This window comes from Lepidochelys kempii, chromosome 13 (assembly GCF_965140265.1).
Source record: "Lepidochelys kempii isolate rLepKem1 chromosome 13, rLepKem1.hap2, whole genome shotgun sequence".
Classification (NCBI taxonomy): Eukaryota; Metazoa; Chordata; order Testudines; family Cheloniidae; genus Lepidochelys; species Lepidochelys kempii.
In genome coordinates this window covers 36,979,215-37,003,966 of record NC_133268.1, presented here as the reverse complement: position 1 = coordinate 37,003,966, position 24,752 = coordinate 36,979,215, and the positions used below count along the sequence as shown (strand labels likewise).

General features: G+C 50.4%; 3 protein-coding genes and 1 pseudogene across 3 annotated transcripts; 1 reads left to right on the top strand and 3 right to left on the bottom strand.

The window, feature by feature from the left end:
- Positions 1-1,129: 1,129 nt before the first annotated feature.
- On the bottom strand, positions 1,130-5,733 carry LOC140897073 (olfactory receptor 10S1-like). Its single transcript, XM_073309353.1, has 2 exons — positions 4,823-5,733; positions 1,130-1,157 (listed from the first exon to the last, which is right to left on the bottom strand). The coding sequence occupies exons 1-2, from the start codon at positions 5,731-5,733 to the stop codon at positions 1,130-1,132; spliced, it is 939 nt and encodes a 312-aa protein (XP_073165454.1).
- A 2,321-nt stretch (positions 5,734-8,054) lies between these two features.
- LOC140896776 (olfactory receptor 10G6-like) lies at positions 8,055-8,990 on the bottom strand. Its single transcript, XM_073308811.1, has one exon. The coding sequence runs from the start codon at positions 8,985-8,987 to the stop codon at positions 8,055-8,057; it is 933 nt and encodes a 310-aa protein (XP_073164912.1). The 5' UTR covers positions 8,988-8,990.
- Positions 8,991-15,796: 6,806 nt separating this feature from the next.
- Positions 15,797-16,727, top strand: LOC140896775 (olfactory receptor 10G6-like; annotated as a pseudogene).
- Positions 16,728-21,870: 5,143 nt separating this feature from the next.
- LOC140896774 (olfactory receptor 10D3-like) lies at positions 21,871-22,972 on the bottom strand. Its single transcript, XM_073308810.1, has 2 exons — positions 22,920-22,972; positions 21,871-22,816 (listed from the first exon to the last, which is right to left on the bottom strand). Exon 2 carries the CDS (start codon positions 22,801-22,803, stop codon positions 21,871-21,873), a length of 933 nt encoding a protein of 310 aa, XP_073164911.1. The 5' UTR covers positions 22,804-22,816; positions 22,920-22,972.
- Between the last annotated feature and the right edge of the window lie 1,780 nt (positions 22,973-24,752).

Here is a 24,752-nt window from a genome sequence, read left to right as displayed (position 1 = left end):
ATTTTTAAGCCTTTTTAAAATTATATTATCTATTTGTACAAAATTAGTAGTGGGAGGGTCGACATCACATGTGAAAATATAAAAAGGTCAAAATCCTTAAACTTTCCTTACTTTTGTCTATCGGTAAATTTCATTTTTTATGGTTAGAAATATTTTCCATTGGTTTGTGTGTGTGCATGGGGAAATTGATGTTTACCAACATTTACCAATAAAAATCTGATCCTTCCAAGCTCAGAAATAAGACCTACAGTTTTGTTTTGTTTTAACAGTGAAAGCGATTAACTATTGGACTCAACTATCAAGGGACGGGGTGGATTTCCCATCTCTTGAAGTCTTCAGATCCGCACTGGAGGCTCTTCAGGAAGATGTTTTAGCCATGCGCAATTTATTGAGATTAATACAGGGGCTACTGAGAGAACCTCTCCAGCCTGTGTGACGTTGGCGATGAGACCAGATGATCTAAGGGTCCCTTTTGGCCTTAAACTCCCTGTTTCAGAAGGTGTCGGTTCCTATCGTTCATTGTATAAAACTAACCTGGGGGGAAGGAATTGCATCCGGGTGTTCAGCTTTGTCCAGAGCGGATGGGGTGCTAATAGCAACCTTGTAGTTAAAACACAAGGCCGGAGCCTGGGAGATCTAAGACGTGAGTCTCATTGTTATTAGTGGCCTGCTTTCCCGAGGCACACCCTGGCTCCCATCAGCAGTGTCCTTGTTCTCATTTAGTATCACCCCTCCCGTTTTTTTTATATGGGAGGTGCTGAGACTATGGAGAAAAGTAACAGAATAAAGCCCTCAGGCAGTGGCCCTCCACCTTTCCAGACGACTGTACCCCTTTCAGGAGTCTGATTTGTCTTGTGTACCCCCAAGTTTCACTTCTCTTAAAAACAACTTGCTTACAAAATCAGACATAAAAACACACAAGTGTTGCTGAAAAAGGGCCGACTTTCTCATTTTTAACCATAAAACAAATCAATTGGAATATAAATAGTGTACTGACATTTCAGCTGATGTACCCCCTGGAAGACCTCTGCCTGCCCCCGTGTACCCCTGGCTGAGAACCACTGCCCTACGGAATGGAACCCTGGTAGTTGCAGCAACAGTAAAAATGGACAGTCTGTCATCTCTCTTCTTATTTTGTGTGAGACACTTTATCCTTCTACACAGAACAGTTTTGTCGTCATAAAAAGTACATAAGAACATAAGAACGGCCAGACTGGGTCAGACCAAAGGTCCATCTTGCCTTTGTCCTGTCTGCCGACAGTGGCGATCCCAGGTGCCCCAGAGGGAATGAACAGAAGAGGGAATTTAGAATTAAGGGCCCAGAATAGACAGGGGCCGGATGACCCGTGGCTGGAAATCGGCCTCGCACCATTGGAGTCAACGGGCCACACCTGGAGCTGGGCGCACTGGTGTAGTTATAATAAACTCCGTGGTGCCAGATCCCCAGCTGGTGTAAACCAGAGTAGCCACAATACGGCTGCTGAGCCTCCGGCCCGCCGCTGGCTGTGAAGCAGACAGATCCGCAAAGCTGCACAGCTGTAACTAGAGTTTTAAGGAGCTGTGAGGTGTGTTTCCCTGTTGCTTGGTCAAAGTGTTACCACGTGATTATTGGTACCCACTGAGGCTCGTTAAAAAACTTGCAGTTCCTCCCTGCTTTGACTTTTTAATTGTTGCCTTTGCTCCCTGCTTGCAAAGTGTGTAATCCCCAGGGCTAATTAGGGAGAGCTTTGAATTATTGTCCCTATGGGGCTTGTTAGCCGCAGCAGAAATGTTGGCAAACAGTGAGTGTAAATGAAACCCGACTGCGTGCAGAGGGGAGCTAAGTCAAGGTGAGACATTAGTAAGGCCAAAAATCCCTGGAGAACAATTACAATGTAACAAGCAGAAGCAGACATCTAACACCAGATCCCCACCTGGGGTAAATCAGCCGAAGACCAGTCGAGTTCAGTGGGACTCCGCTGATTTACTCCAGCCAATGAAATGGACCCGGGTTCCGTGGAGAATTTCTCAGCAACAATCCCTCACAAATGGATGGTAAAGACAAGTACAGAGTAGCACATCACAGCTAAACACCCTGCGACAGCCAGATGGCTCATGGGTGGTCTGGAAATGGGATACGGGGCCTTCCCCCTCTTGGGGGCACCAGCTTCAATCCGGTCCTAGAGCAGGGGGACGGGCTGGCTCGGGTGGTGGTGCAGGGTGGGGAATGGGATATGAGGCTTCTCCACTCTAGGGGCAGCTGGCTCTGATCTGGCCCAAGGCCAAGGGGTCTAGCTGGCTCAGGGGGTTAGGAATAGGATATGAGGCCTTTCTCCATTAAGGGTTGCCACCCCAGCTCCAATCTGGCCCTGAGCTAGTGAATATGGGAATGGCATATGGGGCACTGGTTCCAGTCCACTAATGGCTGAGGGTCATTAGCGCAAAGGGGGCATTCGATTGGCTCAGTAAAAGTATTTGGCAGTGGCCCACCCCACTCCCAGGGCACATACTAGTGGAAACACCAAGACATCGGGCACCAGCTCCCAGCCCTGTTGTATTGCTTGTTGGAGGTGCCAAGTGTCAAATGGGGCAGTGACTCTGAACTCCCTTCCCGCTCCTGGCGCTGACCCTGCCGGGGAATGGCTCTGAGTCCCAGTGTGACGGTGTGCTTCAGGGAGTGAGGTGGGAGGTCCAGTAGGGGGCGCTGGCCCCTCGCAGTCGGTGCTGACCTCAATGCCCCAATGTGGTGCTAGGGGGCATGATGCATTGGGAATTTCCCTCTTTTGGGTTAAACTTGAGACCAACTCTCTGCTCCTAGTCGCCTTGTCACTTTTCCTTAGAGCTGGTGTCCAGCCCAAACTCAGACTCAGTTTGTCTCATTCTGCCTTCTTCTGTTCACTCTTTTGGTCTGAACTTGGTACAGGGCTCTTCTTCCTCTACAGTAATGCACCGCTATAGTGCACTGTAAAACAGCCACAGTGTCCCACCTCAGAGGTGGCTACCCTTCAAAAGGCAACGAGGCACCTCACAGGTGGGTTATTTAGTTAACATTTTCCAAGCAGTTTCAAGTCTTTGGGTGAAAAATCCTCAGGACTGGCAATCAATCCAGCTATGATTAATCATTACAAAGAATTAGGCAACAACTGGAAATGCTGTTTAAAGCCTTGCACAGGCTTTCTACTGAAAAAAGGTATCCGTTTTTATTAACATTCAGCATCCAATAAATGTAAGACAGGATTCCACGGGGAAGAAATGTACTGCAGTCATTGTTATAGCTAGTTTTCAATTCTCTTTGTATGAGTGAGACGAAATAAGGGAGCTCGATGGATAGATGAGATATTGTTTGCCTTGTTGTAGCCATGGTGGCCCCAGGATCTGAGAGAGAAAAGGTGGGTCAGAGAACACCTTTCATTGGGGCAACTTCTGTTGGTGGAGGGGACAAGCTTTTGAGCTAGACAGAGCTCTTGCCCACCTCTGGAGGAGGGAACCATAGTGTCACAGCTAAATACAAAGAACTTTGGCCCAGATCCTCCCATTGATTTCAATGGTCTGGAGTTTTATTATTGCTATTTTCCAGATACAACCGAAATAAGTAAAAGAATAAAACCCCAAGGAAGATAACACAGCTTCGGCAATAGTTAAAATGGTCAGACTGTCACTTCTCTTCAGGTCATATGTTGTATGAGACACTTGATCATAAGGGGTTCACACATGTTGTAGGAGACCACCTGCAATGAAAAAAGAAAAGGAGGACTTGTGGCACCTTAGAGACTAACAAATTGGTTAGTCTCTAAGGTGCCACACGTCCTCCTTTCCTTTTTGCTGATACAGACTAACACGGCTGCTACTCTGAAACCTGTCACTTGCAATGAAGCCGTCACTTTTAACATCTCTGCAGGCAAAGGACAAAGGAAGTTTAGTAGGCACCACAGGGTCTCCGGTTGTTGGGATTCCTTCCAAAGCCTGTTCCACTTGGCTGATCCAGCTCTGGGAGAGCACTTCATCCAGTTCCCTGGGGAAACTCACTTCTACTCCATATCTTATCACTCAGGTCCCTTTATTCAGAATACAGCAAAGTGACGCTGAGTTGATTTGACTCAGCTCACCCCACTGATGACATGTCTGAGCGACTCGCAAATCTGTCATGGATTTAGCCTCCCAACAACCCCAAGGGAAGCAGAAAATCAACATTAACTGTCCAAAAAGTTGATTAATGCAGAATTCAGTGCAGCCACTCGCCGTGCACTGGGCACCCTTAATTCTGCGATGACAGAGAGTTGGGGTGGTTAGTTTCCATGGCTGTGTCAATCCCAGCACAGTGCTCAATGCTGAACTAGTCCATCTCCATGCCCATGAGACGCAGCAGCAGGGACTGGCTGGATGGGTCAGTGAACGGTTTGAACTGGCCTGCTTTCTCTGAGGAGTTATAGCCCGAGGAAACAGCTGGTGGGGCAGCCCCGGAGCTGATTGTACCAGGCGATTAGATCCTCACCGGTTACACTGTTGTTACAGGGAAACTCAGCTGAGCTCCCACACTGGGAGAGAGACACCTCCTCATTGACTCCTCCACCTTGAAAAACTACCACCATTGAGCTCAGACTGTGAACAATAATCTAGGTGCTGACTGGAGAGCTTTGGCTAGCCTCAGGGAGTGAATGGCATTGAAGATGACAACCTCCTAAAGTGGCCAGATAGAAGAGAAATTTTGGCTGGCCTACCATAAGGGTCTAGGAGTACCCTGCACTCATGGGAGATGGGCACCTTGTGTCCTTGGGCTTCTTTGCAAGTCTCCCAGGAGTTGGATCTATCTTATGCATGCAGAGAAAGTGTTTGTCCACAAATCAGTTTCCTCAAGGCCTTTTTCATCTCCTTGTTTCTCAGGGTGTATATAAAGGGGTTCAGCAGAGGGGTGACTGCAGTATAGAATACAGCCACTACCCCGTCGGATGCTTGACTCGAAGAGGGATGCAGGTATATGAAGACTGGGGGCCCATAGTACAGCAGCACCAGGGTGAGGTGGGCGCTGCAGGTGGAGAACGCCCGCTGCCTCCCTTGGGCCGTGCGGATCTTCAGGATGGCGGAGGCTATGTAGGTATAAGAAACGCAGATGAGCAGGAAGCAGCCGGCCACCACTGCCCCAATGTTGGCCAGAATGACGACTTGATTGATGGCTGTGTTGGCGCAGGCCAGCTTCAGCATGGCGGGGATGTCGCAGACGAAGTATTCCACGTGATTGGGGCCACAGTAGGGCAGGCGAAAGGTCAGGAAGGCCTGGATCATGGCATGGATTGAGCCGGTGAGCCAAGTGCCGGCTGCCAGCCACAGGCAGGTCTTTCTGCTCATCACCACGCTGTAGCGCAGGGGGTGGCAGATGGCCAGGAAGCGGTCGTAAGCCATTACTGTATAGAGGAAGCACTCGGTGCTGCACAGGAAATGGAAGGCGTAGAGCTGCGCCACGCAGCCGCCGAAGGAGATGGCCCTGCCACCGGGCCCCACCAAGCCAGCCAGGATCTTGGGCACGGTGACAGAGGAGAGGCAGGCGTCGAGGAAGGAGAGGTGGCCAAGGAAGCAGTACATGGGCAGGGCATGGAGTCGAGGATCGCAGAGCACAGTCAGCAGGGTGAGGATGTTGCCCAGCAGGGTGAGCAGATAGAGGAGGAGGAAGAGGAGGAAGAAGAGAGAGGGAAGCTCCCTGGTGTTTGGGAGACCCTCCAGGATGAATTCCGTCACTGGCGTTTGGTTTCCTGGCTCCATCTGCTTCCCCCCTGTGCAGAGCAACAGTAGCTAGAGCAGTGCGAATCAGAGCAGAAGTTACCCCAGTATGTGTCTGTCTGTCTGTCTGTCTCTCTGTCTCTCTCTCTCTTCCACACTCAGTTCAATGGAGTAACATGCCACCATAACTCAGAGGTCCTTTCACACTAGTCTCCCACCGGCTCCTCGTTGCAAGGCAAAGCACAGCGATTATTCATCCCCTCCGGTATCTATCTAGACCCTGTGACTGTTGCATGTGACAACCTCAGACTTTTAAATGTATTTTTTCCTCAAAATACCTCTCCCAGGGTTTAGCATCCCTGGATTTACAGCCTATGAGCTGAGGCACAGAACAGCTCAAAGACACACAGGAAGCCCGCATCAGAGCAGGAGATTTAAACTCAGGTTTCTCAGATCCATGGCTCGTGACTTCACTGCTGGACTGTCCTTCCTCTCATCTTGTCTCCTCTCACCTCATCTGTGAACAATGTCCTGCTAATGTAGGTAGATAAATAGCCTGATTACCAGTCTGTCACCTCCTGACCAATCACTATAGATTATCTCTCTATCTCTCTATCTACCCCTATACACACCACTGTTCTCTCTTGCACAGTATCCATCTAGCCTGGTTCTCCTCTTGTCACCCATCATCAGCCTGCTGGATGCAGGAAGGGCGTGCTGGAGAGATGCCGAGTGTCACAAACCACTGAACGATGCTGGAAGCTGACCCTGTTGGCCCGTGTATCTATTGCATGATTTCAGTTCCAGTTCCCACACTTGCCCACGCAGGAAAGTCAATGGCCAGAGCGCCTGCACAGATGACAGCCAGCATGAAATTAGGGGGATTGTACAAAGCAGGAAAGGGGGTATCCTCTCCTGATCAGGGAATGAGGTGATCCCAAACTGGGAGAGGTTAGGGAGAAAGGACCCACTAGAGGCAGATGAACTCTTAGCTCCCCTCTGTAGGGTTTCTTGTATCATGCGTCCTATGAAAGAGTTGGTACCAGAGCCTCAGATCAGAGCCTGGGCTGGATGGACCTTGGGTTAACCTGGTCTGGCAGTCCCTCTGTCCCTAAAGAAAAGCCGTTCCCCGGCTCAGACACACTCACCACTGTCACGGGACCGGGATGAGGAACAGCCGCTTCGTTGTCTCCGCTGTGGCAAAGTGCCTGAGTCAGCCAAGTATTTGAATGATATTTTCACCCTTGGGTACGCTGCTCACCACGCTCCTGGGAGCTAACTGTCTGATGCAAATCCAGGCGAAGCCTAGCCCCAGGTGTCCCGTTCCCAGGCCTGTCAGCAGGGGAGAGCAGGCATCCCATCGGGATTCTTCGCTCAGTGCCTGGCGTTCGCTACCCAGGGCTGCGTGGCTGCTAGCTACACAGAGATCCTTTTAACGTGCCTCTGGCAGCTTCCAGAGCTTTACTGGGATGAGTCTGCATGGAGCATGATCTAGTGGTGAAAACCCGGCAGGGCAACGCTCAAACAGGCCAGGCACTGTGGGGAGAATCCCAGGGCTCAGATTATAGGGGGCTCTGGGTTGGGACTGCGGGGCAGCAGCCCAGCTAAGGTTGGGGGAAGCCCGTTGCTAGAGTAGCAGTGGGTAATCCCTGCTCGTGTAAATCCACCAGAGCTCCATTGGTGTCAATGTGGCCGGACCCCCATCAGCATCGCTGGAGTCATAGCAGCACCTCTGAATCAGGGCAGCCGCAGAGCTGGCCGATGAGAGCAACCTAGATAAATAGGTCTTGCCACATTCATCCTATGTGGGTCTGGGAAGGAATTTCCCCCCAGGCAGTGACGGCGGGGTTTTCTGGCCTTCCACTGCCATGGCCACCTGGATATGTCTCACTAAATCAAACCCCCACCAGTGCAGGGACCCTCCACCCCAGGAAATGATGCACCTCAGTCACTCCTGTTTTCTGCCTGTGGATGTAATGTCTTGGTCTAATTTCATGTGTTGGCTTTAGTGGGAGGATGCTGGGAGGGGTTGGTGGCCTGCGAGATACAGATGGGCAGACTGGCTGTGCTGATGGTCCCATCTGGCCATAGACTCTATGGCATGTTACAACAATTCCAGAAGCCTCCATTTTATGTCCCCGTCTGCCTGGACCGCATGTTCCTGGGGGGTTGTATAGAGGCCTGTGTGTGTGAGGACTGAGGAGAATGAGCAATGGACTTTCAGCTGTTCCTACTCCAAGCCACTGACCCCAGCTCCTCCACAGAACAGAGGCAGAACAGGGGAGGCCTGATTTCTGTCTCCAAGTCCCTCTCTCCCTGGTCAGTTCTCAGGAAGCTCCTGCTAGAAGCAGGATAATCATAGCTCAGGGCCCCAGCAGTTTCCTGCCCCCCAGTTTCATCAGGGCATCCTTCATCTCCTTGTTCCTCAGCGTGTCGATGAGGGGGTTCAGGAGTGGGGTCAACGTGGTGTAGAATACAGCCACCACACCATCCAGTGGGTGCCAGGATCCTGGCCTCAGGTAGATGAATAACCCAGCCACATGGTAGGTCACCACCACGGTGACATAAGCCATGCAGGTGGAGACGGCCCGGTGCCTGCCCTCAGCTGAGTGGATCCTCAGGATCGCCGAGACGATGTAGACATAGGATGTCAGGATCAGCAGGAAGCATGTTAAGGCCAGGAAGCCAATAGCCACAAATGTCACCAGTTCGTTGAGCGCCGTGTCCCCGCAGGCCAGCTTCGGAACAGCTGGGATATCACAGAAGATGTATCCCACCCTATTCCCTTGGCCATAGGGCAGCTGGAAGGTGAGTGCGGTCTGTATGGTGGAGTGCAGGGAGCCTCCTAGCCAGGTCACTACTGCCAGGCACAGGCAGGCTTTGTGGTTCATAATGGCGCTGTAGTGCAGTGGCTTGTAAATGGCCAGGAAGAAGTCATGGGCCGTGACCGTGTAGAGGAAGCACTCGGTGCAGCCAAGGAAGCAGAAGAAGAAGAGCTGGGCCACACAGCCCTGGAAGGAGATGTCCCCGCCGCCCGGCAGGAAGCCGGCCACCACCTTGGGCACCACCACTGAGGAGACCGTCATGTCCAGGAAGGACAAGTGACAGAGGAACCAGTACATGGGCTTGTGCAGCTGGTGCTCCCAGGCCACCGCCAGCAGGATGAGCAGGTTCCCACACAGCGTCAACAGGTAGATGAGGAGGAAGAAGAGGAAAAAGGGAACCTGCAGCTCTGGGGGGTATGGGAGCCCCACCAGGATGAAATGAGTCAGCTGGGATTGGTTCACACACTCCATTCACTCAGCCTGTGTCCCTGAAGGTGAACCCTGGTGTTAATGATTAATGAGCAGAGAAGCAGTGGATGATCTTTGCAGGGGCATTTGGGACAAGAGTCACTCCTGTGCCAGGAGAAGAATCGAGTCCAAAAGCCCTGACTCCCAGCCTCTCCCCCTCTGCTCTACCCCACTTGACCCTGCTCAACTCCAAGAGCTGGGACCTGAACTCAGGAGTCCTGGCAACCAAATGCCCTTGCTCTAACCCCCTGGACTCCACTTACCCCCCAGAGCTGGAAACATAACCCAGGAGACCTGACTCACATCCCCTCCTCACCCCTTACATCTCACTCACCACCCAGAGCTGTGAAAATAATCCAGAAGCCCCACCCCACCCCCAATCTTACCCACTGGACCCCATTTCCTTCCCGGGGCTGGGGTTACAACCCTACAACCCAGGAGTCCTGCTCCTAGCGTCCCCTCCTCATCTTCTAACTCCCTGCAGCCCACACAGGAAGTCCTTCTAAAGCCCCCATCTGAGGACTTTGGTGTCTAGTCCTCATGCTGGCCCCACTGCCCAGGTGTGGATTTCAACTGGGGTGCTCCACAGATCAGAAGGGGATAAAACTTCCCACTTTGGGGTCAAACTCAACTTCTAAGTGACCTGGGATAGGGAAAAAAAATGCTCTGGAAAGTCAATACTGGAACTGTCCCCTGCAGAGGTTTTTGCCCTTCCCCTGATGTTGCCAGTTCAGGCCACCATCAAGGAGCGAGTGGCTGTTCTGTGGCATGAAGGACTCACTTGCCATGGGGTGAAATGGGAATTTTCACCAGCTAGGAATCTGGCCCTGTAGTGAGGAAGAGCAGCAGAGATAGGCTGAAACAGGTGACAGACCCGTCCTGCAGCTGCCCCTCTGGATACAGTTACCTGGAGTGTGTTGCAGCTGGGGTGCGTGGCTTGGTTTTCAAGCAACTCCCATTTGCTCTCTTCCATGCTCTGAGATCTCCCTTAAATCCCCCCAGTCAAACATTTCACACAGGAGGTGGCTTTGGCTCCAGTGTGATGCCAGCCCAAACAGGCAGGGACTCGCGGTAAATGTCCCCTGTGGGAGATCATCCCAGAGTTGCTGGCTGCAGAGTTTGTGAACTTGCCTTTCATGGTGGGAGACTGAGCTAGGTGGGTCCCGGTGCTGATCGTCTCTGGCAGTTTCTCTGTTTCTATGCATCGTTGCTCCACTCTGTTTAATTTTGCCCTTAGCTCTGGTGTGTCCTTTCTCTCTGCAGCTTCTTTTAACCTGGCTTCCCTCCTGCATTTGTCTCTGTGCTCTCGCCTCTTCCCCCTCGTGTATTTCTCTCCCCCCAGTGCCACTCATATTAAACTGTGGACATTTGCTGTATTTTCAAGCAAGTAATGATGTCACCCATTGGCAAACCCCAATGGTCATCATTAGAAATGGTGTTTGGGGCAAAAATGAAGGCGACAGAGCATTGACTTAGCTGTTAAAGGAGACCATGGATCTTAAAAGAATGGCCCCGTGTGGGACTTCAGGGTGTGAGGTACAGGCTCAGTAGGGGATGCTCTCCCCTCCAGTCAGTGCTGACCACCATGCTCCAGAATGGCACTAGGGGGCGCTTTGTTTCATGCAATGGGATGAGGGGGGTCAGCAGGGGTTGCTCTCCCCTCCAGGTCCGTTCTGAACCCAAGGTGGCACTAGGGGGTGCTGTGTTGCAGGAACCAGGGTGGTGAGTCTGTTGGGGGGTGCTCTCCTCTCTGAATCAGCGCTGACTGCAATACTCCAATATGATGCTAGGGGTGCTGTTCTTCAGGGAAGTGGGGCAGGGCGCTCAGTAGAGGGAGCTGTCCACTAGCAGTCAGTGCTGAACCCAATGCCCTGGTGCATTGCTATGGGGAGCTGTGCTGCAGGGAGTGGGGCAGGGGCTCAGTATAGCAGGGATCCTCTCACATACACACCCCACCAATATCCCCTTCCCTGCTATACCCCACATTCTCCTACACAAATACACACCTGTTCCACCCCCCTCCTGCACCCCACATTCCCTTGCACACACATACATCAGTTTCCCCTCCCTCCTGCACCCCGTGTTCACACACACACACCAGTTCCTTCCCTCCAGCATCCCACATTCCTCTCCACACACACACCAGTTCCACTCTTTTTTGCAGTCCTCTATTTTCTGTCAACGCACGTATAGTGTTTCCTTTCCCTCTTGTCCCTGTCCCCCCACAATCTAGGTTTCCACTTCCTTCCCTCTGAGTTCCCTCTCTCTCTCTCTCTGTATATATATATAAAAATGTTAATTTTGGCTATTTTTCATAACTGGCATTTTATCTGCTAGCATATAAAATCTTCTCCTTTTGAAGCACTCACAAAGAATTTCCATCTTTCAAAATGGCCTCACTCCCCTTAGCTCTCAAGGGAAGTGAAACAACAGCTTCTCTCAGATGAGCTGCCCTTTTCCAAAATGGCCACCCCTCCCCGCTTGTATCCAGCAAGAATGAAGCCAGCAACCACCGCTGATAAAGCTTTTATGGGCAGCCCAGGAAATTACAGACCAGTCAGCTTATCTTCTTATCAAGAAAGATAATGGAGGAAATAATTAAGGAATCAATTTGCAATCGTCTAGAAGATAATAAGGTGATAAGCAATAGCATGGATTTGTCAAGAACAAATCATGTCAAACCAACCTGATAGCTTTCTTTAACAGGGTAACAAGCCTTGTGGATGGGGGGAAGTAGTGCATACGGTATACCTAGACTTTAGTAAGGCTTTTGATACAGGCTTGCATGACCTTCTCATGGGCCAGGGTTTTTTACAAATGGACAGCGACATTTGCACCTGCAAAAGATGCTCATAGAATCATAGAATATCAGGGTTGGAAGGGACCTCAGGAGGTCATCTAGTCCAACCCCCTGCTCAAAGCAGGACCAATCCCCAACAAATACTCATGGGGGAGACAAAACGGCTGGCTGTGTTACAAGAGTGCTCTGTAAATGGACCATCTCTGTCTGTATGTGGATGTTTGCATTGTTGTAGCTGCATACCTCTCCCAGACCTGGAGATGAGCTCTGGGTAGCTAGACAGCTTGTCTTTTTTTCACCAACAGAAGTTGGTCCAACAAAAGATATTCCCTCCCCTGCCTTGTCTCGCTGCATGTCGATCGTGTGTTATCAGACAAAGTGCAGGTAGATGGTGCTCAAGGACACACAGCATCGCTCCTGGTCTTTGTAGGACCAGTCGAACTCACTGTTACCCTGTGTAAATGGTTTACTGTGGGCTAGCTGTGACTCAGGAGACCAGGACTCACTTCCCAGTTTGGCTGTAGGCTCTGTGGCTGATCACTGGGCACTTCAAAGGGGCCTAAGGGAGTCATGAACCATGCCAGGATGTACCAAGTCTTCATGGCCTCCTGCTGGGTCCTCAATTCCTGCCTAGAAAAGCTGCACAGAAGCAGCCAATCTCAGCCCATGGGCTCAGATAAAAGGAGCGGCAGGGCCTTGGTGGGTCAGTTCCCAGCTGGGACCAGAGGATCGAGGATGGCAGCTCTGCTCTGGTTGCATTTGCTGGCCCTGCGAGTGAGAAGACCTGAGAACTATAACACGAAGGTAACAAGTGGAGGGGAAGGGAGGAGGTGGGAAGGGGCCCTGGGAAGCAGCAGCAGCAGCTAATTAAAGGGAGCAGCACATGGAGGCTGGGAACAGGGTCCCTGGGCTGGAACCCGGCATGGTGGGTTCCTCCACTGGCCACTGGCCACTGGCAAAGGGGCCTAAGCCCCAACATGGGGACAAGTCTCTTTTAGAAGCCTGAGCCAAGGGTGGGATTTAAAAGGCCCAGCAACCGGGCTGAAGCCCCGGGTGAAGGCGGACGGTTTGATGGACTCTTTGCTACTCTGGAGCAGGTCTGTTTTTTCACTGTGTGACTTGGCCGGAGGGCTGAGCCACTGAAGACCTGGCAAGGGGGTTGGCCAGCTGGGAGTGCGAGGGAGGAGGGGTCATGAGCGGAAAAAAGATTGCAGTACCACACCTAGCTTCTAGGAGGTGGGTGGCCCCAATCCCAGGAGCCCAAGTCAAACTTAATGTCTCTGGTGCTCAGCCTGTGAAATGGGGACAATAACCCTTCCCTACCTCACAGCCGTGAGGATAGATTCCCTGGTGTAAGTGAATTGGGGGATGGAGAGGGAGGGTCATAGAGGAACCAGCGAGAGGCATGCCCTCAAAGTTTCCAGACTCCAGCCCTAGGTGCCTTAGCTCAGCCAGATGCCAGGAAGGAGGACCTTTGAAATAGGAGATCTGGATGGAAATTTTCTGGGGAAATGTTCTTGACTTTTTTATTGGAAAATGCCAATTCAGCAAAATGAAAACTGCTCGCGAAGCAGTTTTGCATTCAGTGGAACACCCAACTCAAAATATTTTTGGCTAGAAAAGTTTCAACGATAGTCAAAACCTCCTGTCAAACCAGAAAGTTTGGGGGTTTTAACTTCATTTTGAAATTGCAGTAAATATACACTAAAAATGTTTAAATGGGAAAAAAGGTTAACATAGAAATAAAACATTGTGAAATTATCTAAAATCAATTTTTTTTATTCACCCAAACTGATTTTTTTCAGATTTTTAACTCACAAACTTTTTGACTTTTCATCCCGATTTATAACAGGAACAATTTCAAAATGCCAAAAACTTCCATGGAATGGGAAAACCATCTGCTGCCCAGGCCTGCTTTGAAAGCAGACCTGCTCTCGTATAGTCCGAGAGCCATGAACCGAGGGGACTACACGTTACAACCAAGAGTCGAAGTGAATTTTCGCAGTGTAAGAAGACAGAGGGGCAATAACTCCCATGGTGCCTTGACGAGTTACTCCAGCTGGGGGTACGACCTGCTCTACATTAGAGCTGCCTCTGTAACTGGAATGGAATTAACAAAGTTAGCATTTAGCCAGAAAGTGAAGGGTAAAATATCTGCTTTGACCAAAAAGTGCCATGAGATTTCCAAACACTCCCTGCTGAGCCCCACAAGACCACTCTCTGCAGCAGAGCGCCCCTTGCTGCCATGCTGGGACATAGGGGTCAGCAATGTCTCAGAGAGGACAGGGCCATCTACTGAGCCCCCCACTGTCCTTCCAGCAATACAATGCCCCCCTAGGAGCTTGCTGGGACACTGGGCTCGGCACTGACTCCAAGCAGAGCGCACATCCTAATGAGTAACCCACTCCACTCTCTGCAATACAGCACCGTCTCGCAGAGCCCCGGGCTCAGGACTGGCTCAGAGTGGGAGGCCAGGCCTGGAATATCAGGGAGAGCAGTTTTCTGTGAGAATTGCTGCATTACATTAAAGAAACACAGGACCTTCAGCGTAATGCCCATAGTGATCACCAGATGCAACCTGCACGAGCCACCCGTTCTAGCATGGCCACAGACTTTCCTCTCTGATGAAATACACGAGCTAGCTCTTTCACTTTGCCCCAAACAATGATTCTAACAAGGCCCATTGGAGTTTGCCAATGGGAGGGCATCATTATGTGCTTTAAAACACAGCCAATGTCAACAGTTTAACACTGACCTAGCTCTGTCTGACCAGGGGAGTGAGATACACCGGGGGGAAAGTGGAGAGAGAACAGAGAAGGTGCAAGGTTATAAGACGCTGCAGAGAGAAAGGACATGTCCAAGCTGAAGAAGAAACTAAACAGAGCAGAGAAAGGAATAGAAATAGAGCAACTACCTGTTAGGATTGGCATCCCACAGTACCTCATGCCAACCAGGTGTCCCACAGTGCCTGGTACCAGCTGTGTCAGAGGCAGGGGCAAGGACCCTGAAGTGGGCAACTCTGGGCTAATCTCCACAAGCAAGTTTCCCCTTAAGCCCTTCCAGGCTGAGGTTGGCTTCACGTGGGGGACAAGGCTACATTCTGTGTGAAGGGTTGGATGTGGGAGATATAGAGGGGTGAAGGCCAAGGGAGATCTCAGGGCACGGCATGAAGCAGGTGAGAATGACTTAGCATGCTGGCCATAGCAGCCCAGCTTGGACGCATAGCCAGGCACCACAGCCGGATGTGCGGATTCATAGACTGATAGATTAATGCCGGAGGAGACCAGCAGCAGCATGTAATCTGACCTCCTGGATACCACAGAATGTCGAGTCCAATAACTCATACCTCACTAACGCCTATTTCAACAAAGGCCATCTTGACTCGAAGATCGCAAAAGTCAGAGCATGCCTTACTTCCCTTTAGAGTCCATTCCCACGGCTAATCACCCTCACACGTATCAATGTGAACTTTGTTTGTAATTTGAATGTGTCTCTGTTTAACTCTGGGGTTCTGTTCCTGGGTGTGGGAGAAGAGCAGGGCCTAGTGGGCTGAAGCAGGGGAGCTGGGAGCCAGGACTCCTGGGTTTAGGCTGACCAGATAGCAAGTGTGAAAAATGGAGACTGAGGTGAGGGGTAGTAGGAGCCTATATAAGAAAAAGCCTCAAATATCAGGACTCTCCCTATAAAATTGGGACATCTGGTTACTTTACCTGGGTTCAAAGCTGGCTCGGGGAGGCAAATTGGGTTCAGTGGGGGCTGGGATTCGGCCCGTGTAGGAATGGGGAGTGCGATCTAGTGGATTAGAGCAGGGCAGGCTAGATGTCAGAACACTTGGATTCTATCCCCAGAGATGGGAAGGGATTGGGGTCCCCTAGATTGGTGAACAGGGGTTCAAACTGGGTTCTGCATAGCAGAGAGTTTTAGCTCAAACACCCCTGCAAAGATCACCCATTGTTCCTCCTTGGTTAATCATAACACCCCGCGTACACTGGCAGGGACACAGACCGAGTGAATGGAGTGTGGGAACAGATCCCAGCTGAGACCTTTTATCCTGGTGGGGGTCCCGTACCCCCCAGTGCTACGGGTTCTCTTGTTCCCCTTTTTCCTCTCCTCTACCTGTTGACGCTGTGTGGGAACCCGCTCGTCCTGCTGGCAGTGGCCCGGGAGCCCTGGCTGTACAAGCCCATGTACTGGTTCCTGTGCCACTTGTCCTTCCTGGACATGATGGTCTCCTCAGTGGTGGTGCCCAAGGTGGTGCCCGGCTTCCTGACAGGCAGCAGGACCATATCCTTCCAGGGCTGCGTGGCCCGTTCTTCCACTTCCTTGGCTGCACCAAGTGCTTCCTCTATACGGTCATGGCCTACGACCGCTTCCTGGCCATCTGCAAGCCACTGCACTACAGCGTCATTGTGAACCTCAGAGGCTGCCCGTGCCTGGCAGCGGGGACCTGGCTAGGGTGTTCCCTGCACTCGCTGATAGAGACCGCACTCACCTTCCAGCTGCCCTATGGCCAGGGGAACCGAGTGGGATACATCTTCTGTCATGTCCTGGCTGTGCTGAAACTGGCCTGCGGGGACATGGTGCTCAATGAGCTGGAGACATTTGTGGACATCAGCTTCCAAACCTTCACCTGCTTCCTGCTAATCCTGATGTCCTATGTCTACATTATCTTGGCCATCTTGAGTATCCACTCTGCCGAGGGCAGGCGCCAGGCCTTCTCCACCTGCAAGGCTTACGTCACCATGGTGGTGACCTACTATGTGCCTGTGGTCTTCATCTACCTGAGGCCAGGTTCCCAGCATACTGTGGACAGGGTGGTGGCTGTATTCTACACCACGGTTACCCCGCTCCTGAACCCCTTCATCTACATTCCGAGGAACAAGGAGATGAAGGATGCCCTGATGAGTCTTGGGGACAGCAAACTGCTGGGGCCTGAGCCATGATTGTCCTGTGTCCAGCAGGAGCTTCCTGAGAACTGGACGGGGAGAGAGGGATTTGGAGATTAGAATCAGGACTCCTGGGTTCTCTCGCTGGCTCTGAGAGGGAAGTGGGTTCTACCAATTGACCTCCAGGTTCCTGGGGTCTACTGGAGTTTGTTCCAATTCTCTTATGGGTAGAGACACCCAGATTTGCCCTTGAGACTCTTGGGTTCTATTTCTGTTTCTTGCAGAGGAGTGATGTCTGGTGGTAAGATCAGGGAGGGCTGGGAGTCAGGACTCCTGGGTTCATTGTTTACACCTCTGCCACAGGCTCCTGTATGACCTTGGGCAAGTCACTTGGCAACAGTTTCCCCTACTGCCTAACACCGAGGGTTGTGAGACCAAAGTCATTACAGACTGGGAGGAGGAGGAGAGGCTCCAGTCGCAGAAGCTAGAGAAACGCCATTTCAAGCTCATGTAAGAAGGGATCCTGGGGCAGAATCCAAGATGTTGGACTTGCTTTAGGAACACAGCAACGGCCAAACAACATCAGACCATTGGGCCATCCATCCCATCAGCCCAGCCCTCGGAAGTGTCCAAGCTCTTCCGCTCATAAAAATAACATGACGGCATATGTCACCACATGGTCTTATCTTTGTAAACCCCACCCCTACTCCACCCCTGGTATACCACATGCACTTGATTTGTCTTGTCTCCGATTAGAACGTCCTCTCTTCAGGGCCTCGATCTCTGTGCAGCACATATGTGATCCTTGCCGGGGGCCTGTAGGCACGTCGGTGTTATGAAAAATAACCTGCAATGATTCCCAATGAAGGAAGGGTCTGTGGTGAGGCACTGGAGTGGGACTCTACAGAGGCACCGACTCCATGGGTGCTCTGGGGCTGGAGAAAAATTGGTGGGTAATGAACATCCATCGGCAGCCCCTATATTAGTTGCCCCCACCCACTGCTGTTCCCCTTCACCTCTCCCTCCCTCCCTGTGCCTCCTGGCTGCTGCAATCAGCTGTTTTTCCCCGTAGGTGCTCCAGCCCCAGAGCACCCATGGAGTTGGCGCCTATGGGGAATCCCACTCCAGTTAATGTTGTTTTTCTGCTTCCCTTGGGGTTGTTGGGAGGCTAAATCCATGACAGATTTGCGAGTCGCTCAGACATGTCATCAGTGGGGTGAGCTGAGTCAGATCAACTCAGCGTCACTTTGCTGTATTCTGAATAAAGGGACCTGAGTGATGAGATGTGGAGTAGAAGTGAGTTTCCCCAGGGAACTGGATGAAGTGCTCTCCCAGAGCTGGATCAGCCAAGTGGAACAGGCTTTGGAAGGTTTCAGAGTAACAGTCGTGTTAGTCTGTATTCGCAAAAAGAAAAGGAGGACTTGTGGCACCTTAGAGACTAACCAATTTATTTGAGCATGAGCTTTCGTGAGCTACAGCTCACTTCATCGGATGAAATCCCAACAACCGGAGACCCTGGTTTTATTGCTCATTACAACAATTTTGTAACATAATGTGGTGCCTACTAAACTTCCTTTGTCCTTTGCCTGCAGAGATGTTAAAAGTGACGGCTTCATTGCAAGTGACAGGTTTCAGAGTAGCAGCCGTGTTAGTCTGTATCAGTAAAAAGAAAAGGAGGCCTTGTGGCACCTTGGAGACTAACCAATTTGCAAGTGGTCTCCTACAACATGTGTGAACCCCTTAGGATAAAGTATCTCATACAACATATGACCTGAAGAGAAGTGACAGTCTGACCATTTTAACTATTGCTGAAGCTGTGTTATCTTCCTTAGGGTTTTATTCTTTTACTTATTTCGGTTGTATCTGGAAAATAGCTATAATAAAACTCCAGACCATTGAAACCAATGGGAGGATCTGGGCCAAAGTTCTTTGGTGGATAATGAGCATCCATCAGCAGCTCCTGTATCAGTTGCCCCCACCCCCCACCTGCTGCCGGGCCCCGCTGATCAGTGCCTCTCCCTCCCTCCCTGTGCCTCCTGGCTGCTGCAATCAGCTGTTTCGCAGCATTCGGGAGGCTCTGGGGGCGGGGGGAAGAGCAAGGACGTGGCACGCTCAGGGGAGGGGGGTGAAATGGGGCAGAAAGAGGCAGGGTGAGGGTGGAGCAGGGAAGAAGAGGCAGGGTGGGGGTAGGGCCTTGGTGGAGCGGGGGCAGGGCCTGTGGCAGAGCCGGGGGTTGAGCACCCCCCGGCACTTTTGAAAGTCGGTGCCAGTGGGACTCCAAACAGCCTATGTCCCTTGCACTGTGCATGCCTTGGTTTCCCATCTGTAAAATGGGACTAGTGCCACTCCCTTTAGGCTGTTTAGATCCCAGGCACTTTAGGACAAGGACTGACTCTGCACAGTGCCTGCCACAGTGAAGGCAGATCCCCAGCTGGTGTGAACCTGTCTTAGTTCCATTGGAATCAATGGTTCAGATTTCCAGTTTGTGTGAATTGAAGTCAGTGGGAACATGTCAGTTTATACCAGTAAGGGGCTGGTCATATGGCCATATCTATATGTAGTGAGATTTCTATAACTTTCTGGCCCAGTAGAATTACTTTCCTTGGTGCTCAGTTCATTGTGTGTCGACATAATCAATTTCTCAGTCGTAGAGGTTCACGTTCCCATCTAGTGGGTGATGATTTCCCCTGTGCAGGTCTGTTGAAAACCCAATTTTCCACCAAAGAAAAGCTTCAACGGATCATTTATTACTAGTCCTTAATAATGATGACAGTGGTTGGCTTTTATATAACTCAAGAGGTTCTCATCATCTGTACACTTGTCTGATCCTTTTTTGAAATTTAAAAAGCTCTTGGCCTCAATATCTTGTGGCCATGAGTTTGTCAGGCTAAGTGTACAAATATAAAAAACGGTTTAGGGCTTAAGTGGTATGTAACCAGTGAGCAGACCATCTGCGCACTCTGGTGAACTTCCTATCACACTTTTACTTTAGGTTGGAAATTTCAAAGACACCTCCCAGGGGCTAAGTGTCTAACTGCCATAGACTTTTGTCTTCCTTTAGAAATTCCAACCTTAAAATCCTTTTTCATTTCATATTTTTACTGTTCTCTTAAATTTCACTTGTTCTCTGCCGGTCTCGTAAATGGCCCAGTCCTCTCCAGACACCGGTTTCTAGATTTATTTTTCATTGGAACGCATAGAAAAAGCACAGAAAACTTAGAGACAAGTTCCAATCAAACAACAGCTGAGGGCAGGAAACAAGAAAAAAAAATTATTCCCAGGTTAGGTTTATTCCCACCGCATATTACTCAAACTTCAAGCACAACCACATGCAGAAGACACAATACATAAGCAGCACAAACCCAAAACACATTGTGTGTGATGAGTGTAGAGTCCTCACATTTGTTAAATCTTCTATTAGCATTTTTATTCCTTTTTTTACTTATCTTTCTAGTTCTATCTAAGCAGAGGATGAATTTAAAAAAAAACACCTAATTGACTGAGGAGAGTAGGTCCCATTTTCAAAAGCCATTCAGGTGCCCAGTTCTCACTGAAATTCCATGGGGACATTGGCCAGATTTTCAAAGGTATATCGCCACCTACAGGTGCAGATAGGCAACTAGTGGGATTTTCAAATGGGCCTTGGTGTTTCGGTCCAGATTCTTGTCACAGTTCAGAGCAACTGCACTGGTATTTCTCCATAGTGGTCCAGCAGGGGCATCTCCCTCAGGCTTCCAGCTCCCTACCTGTAGGCTTCCTTGGGTGGAGACCTATGTCTCTCTTCCTCCTGACTGGGGCTTTTCCAGGCTTAACAGTTCCCTTCACCATGCTATTCCCTCAAAAACCAGCCTACCTAAGCAGCCCTGCATTGCTTCTTCCCTCTGGGTGGTGCACAGCGTAATGGCTTCAGTTATAAGAAACCATACAGTTCTTCCTAAGCAAGCGTGTTTTATTCTTAAGGTAAAAGCAATACAGAGAAAAAACATAAAAGAACCTGCATGCACAGTAATAAGCTTAGCAGAGATCACCCCAACTCCAACATGGGCTCTGTCAGGGGATTAGTCCTTCAAACCACACAACCAGGTCTCTTCCGTGGTCACCAGCTCATAACAGCCTCAGCTCAGAACTAGCTCCAGCATGACAAGTTTAGTTCATTCTTTATGCAGGATGGGGGTCTTTGATCTGGAGTTTCCAGGGGCAGGTAATCCATAGAGAATGGGTTTTTTCTCCACGCGGCATAGCTTTGAAAGACTTCCAAAGTACTCCGTGACCCCCTTCACATGTACTGTCCCAAACAGTTCTTTGAAGTTTCTCACATTTCCCCAAGATTTCATTCATCAGTCTCCTACAAAAGTTACATTCAGTCCACAATAACGCATGCACAATTGTATTTGTAATACAACAGACCCCAAAGGGATTAAACTTAATTCAATAAGGTTTATTCAGGAAATTCCCGTATCTGTCACACCTTTAAAAATCTGGCACTGGACATCTAACTCTCATTGATTTCTATTAGAAAATCTTTTGAAAATCCCACTAGGTGCCTAATTATCTTTAAAAATCTGCCATAAGGTGTAGATTTATGAAGGGGTTAAATAAATTCCACTAGGCACAAAGAGCTTCTAAATAGGCTAAGTGTTTAACTCCTATGGAAAGTAACTGGGAGTCTGGTGCCGGACTCACTCAAGGTGCTCTTAGAAACCTTATTAGGTGTCTAATAATTAGGTGTCTAATTAGGGCGTGGTGAAAAATCCAGTGGTTCTCCCAGGAATTTTAGGCAGCTACCTAGGGCAGGTGCTTGGTGAGCTGTGGTTCATGCCAGAAGATGAAGGGAATTTTTTTCCTTCCCCTTTGGTTTGCAGAAGATGCTGCACTTGCTTCTGCAGATCTGTGTAATAAAGATGAGATTTTCAGAGTCTTCTACAAAATTTGGCACTCCAATTACTTTTAATTTTGATGCAGACTGAGTATGATGGGCCCTTAGGCAGCTTTGAAAATGTCAGCCTGACCGTATGTTAAACGAGAGGAAGGGATTTTCAGGAGCGTTTCTGCGATTTGTAGAACTCCAGATAAATAGAAGGGGCTGTGTGGGGATGGGGAGACACAGCGAGGCTCACAGAAGCCATGACACAAGCATGCAGATGTATTTGTAGATGTATTTCCATGCAGACTCACGTGCAATTCCTGCAGCTGCTGCACATCAATGTGCAGGCATTAGACCCCCTCTCAGTTTTTTCAGAGCTGCTTTCATCTCCTTGTTCCTCAGCGTGTAGATGGCTGGGTTCAGCATGGGCGTGACCGCGTTGCCGAAGATCTGCACAGCAATCATCAGCACTTTGCTCCGCTGGGGCTGAGTGTAGATCAGGGCACAGGGACTAAAGAACAGTGTCACCACTACCAGATGCGAGGCGCAAGTGGAGGCCGCTTTGCGCCACCCTTCGGCCGAGTTCATATTCAAGACGGAGTAGATGATTCTGATGTAGGATGCGAGGATGAGGAGGAAGCAAGTCATGGGCACCAGACCAATGTCTGTCAAGGTCACGGTCTCGATGATGTACGTGTCTGCACAGGCCAGCTTGACCACTGGAAAGATGTCACAGAAGAAATAGTCCACCACATTGGACCCACAGTAGGGCAGCGTGAAGGTCAGGCTGGTAAGGATGGTGGCGTGGAAGGAGCTAGAGATCCAGGTGCCGGCGGCCAGGAGGGCGCACACCCTCCGGTTCATGATGAGTAGGTACCGCAGCGGGTGGCAGATGGCCACATACCTGTCATAGGCCATGACAGTGTAGAGCAGGCACTCGGTGCTGCCCAGGAAGTGCCCAAAGAAGACCTGGGACATGCACCCGCCCAGCGAGATGACTCTGCTCTGACCCCAGAGGATGGTCAGATATTTAGGGATGATGATGGAAGAGATTCCAATGTCTAGCAAGGAGAGATTGCAGAGGAAGAAATACATGGGGGTGTGCAAGCGGGGGTCAGCGAGGATGGCTGAGAAGATGGTCAGGTTGCCCAGTAGCGTACAGAGGTAGAAGGCTAAGAATGTGATGAAGAGGATGGTCTGGAGGCCATCGGCATTGGGGATCCCTAAGAGGATGAAATGAGTCACCACAGTGTGGTTGACCAGCCCCATGTGAGATTTATTCCTGGGTAGGGGAGAGAAATAATGACAGTGAGTTACTGAAACAAAAAGACCTATGTCCTATAGCTGCAATGGTCACCCTTCCTTCCACTGCCCCCGTTACTCACTGTCATTCGGAGTGGTGTATATTTCTGTCACTGGGTTGCCAGTTGGGATCACGTCCTCACTGGGCTGGCGCTGATCACAGAGAGAGAAAATATCTGCTTGTTCTTACCATCCAGAGAAGAACAGACAAAGGGGACGTCTATTCTATTCTATTCTATTCTATTCTATTCTATTCTATTCTATTCTATTCTCTCCCTACTTACTCCAATTTCTTCAGTTCTGTTCTATCTAGGCCCTTACCCCCCATTCTCACCACAGTACCTCAGAGCCTTCCATTTGTGGCTCACATTTCTCACTAGCGGTTTGTTCTCTCTCTTTCTCTCTCACCCTCTCTGCAGAGGAATGGCCGTGTGTGCAGTGCAGCGCTGTGTTTTGGTCGGGTTTTGTTGTTATAAATGCATGAGCTGCGACGGGTTTGTGTTAAGAAAGAGGGGGCGGATGGAACATACAAACCAATGAATGTGGTGATGAATGACCTCAGCTTTGTTCGTGCTGTGCGTTGTTTGGGGGTATTTATGGGGGTTAGAGAGGGAAGGAAAAGGAAAGAAGGAGAAGGGGAAGAGCCACAGCCAGAGGTGGTGGAATTGGGGCTTGACATAGTTTCCATCATATCCAGGGTTCACAGTTGGGTTGAATGGCCCTCAGCATCCTCACTCCCCATTGTTCCAGGGCCCCGAGGCACAGCTTGTCATCACTCTGCTGTGAACAGCAGGCTGGACTCTGCGGATGTGAAGGGGGCTTTCTAAGGTGAGATTTGAAGGACAATGGCGAAGTGCCTGTTTGCATTTTGCCAGGGAGTTTCCCAGGCAGGAGAGGCACAGGAAGTGGAGATACTGGTGAGTTTAGGTTCTGACAGATGGAGAGAGGAAGATAAATGATACAGAGACAGGCAGGCAGGTACTGCACAGGGAAGGATGAATGGGCAGCAGGATCAACTTCTCTCTATAGAAAATATTTGTCTGACACCTTTCTCAGCGCAAGGCAGAGATTGACAGGTTCAGAGACAGACACAAACTGAGGGACAAAGAGAGAAGAACTTTACCAAAGCAGGAGCCTTACATAGGCTGCATTGGGAGAGGCCGCTCCAGCTGACGGGAATTCTCCCTTTCTGTCCCCCGGCCATGAATCTTGTCTAGCACCATCTAGCTTTCTTATCCCAAATGGCCCATCACCCAGGACAGGTGCACAGCCTGGGTGCTTAGTATCCAAACGGGAGACCTAATCTGCAGCATATCACCCCACGCTGCTGCAGACCCCACTGCTTTCTCACAGCTTCCAGCCTCCTTACGGCTCTCCCTGGTCTTTAAATCTCCTTCGGGCCCTTCAGGACCAGGGCCCTCAATTCCCAAGAGGAATTGAATGCAATTCAATTCCCAGTGAATGGAGATTTGGCATCGTTTCAGCTAATGCTCATGGAGCTCTGGGACCGGGCCCTCAGGCAGCATCAGTAAGTGTAGTGTCATGGAACTGAATCGGCCAAATCCCCACCTCCACCAGGGTCCGGATTCAAGTCTTGCTCCCCCTGACCTGACTCCTGAGCAATTCCATTGGTTCCCTGGGGCTCTTTCCCCTAGCACCTAGCCACGCACCTGGTGTAAATCAGGAGTTACACCACTGGAATCAAGGGAACTATGTAGATTTCTACCAGCTGAGAATCTGGCCCAGCCATTGAAGGGGGGATGGGACATTCATGCTCGTCTAGGCTCTCCGGCTCTGTGACACAAGCCAGGGAATACCTTTCCGCCCCCCCCCCCCGTGGTGTGAAATAGGAGTAAACTGGGCCAGAGGTTCAGCTGGAGGGCTCTGTATCCAGCACAGCTTTCTCCTGGGTTTGT

Bases quoted from the DNA above. Each gene is read 5' to 3' on its own strand.
- LOC140896776 (XM_073308811.1), bottom strand. From the start codon at position 8,987: ATGGAGTGTGTGAACCAATCCCAGCTGACTCATTTCATCCTGGTGGGG.
- LOC140897073 (XM_073309353.1), bottom strand. From the start codon at position 5,733: ATGGAGCCAGGAAACCAAACGCCAGTGACGGAATTCATCCTGGAGGGT. The intron at 1,158-4,822 runs GATTTGTGGACA...CTGTTCTGTGTA, and splicing joins AAAAAGGCCTTGAGGAAACT to GAAGGATAAAGTGTCTCACA.
- LOC140896774 (XM_073308810.1), bottom strand. From the start codon at position 22,803: ATGGGGCTGGTCAACCACACTGTGGTGACTCATTTCATCCTCTTAGGG.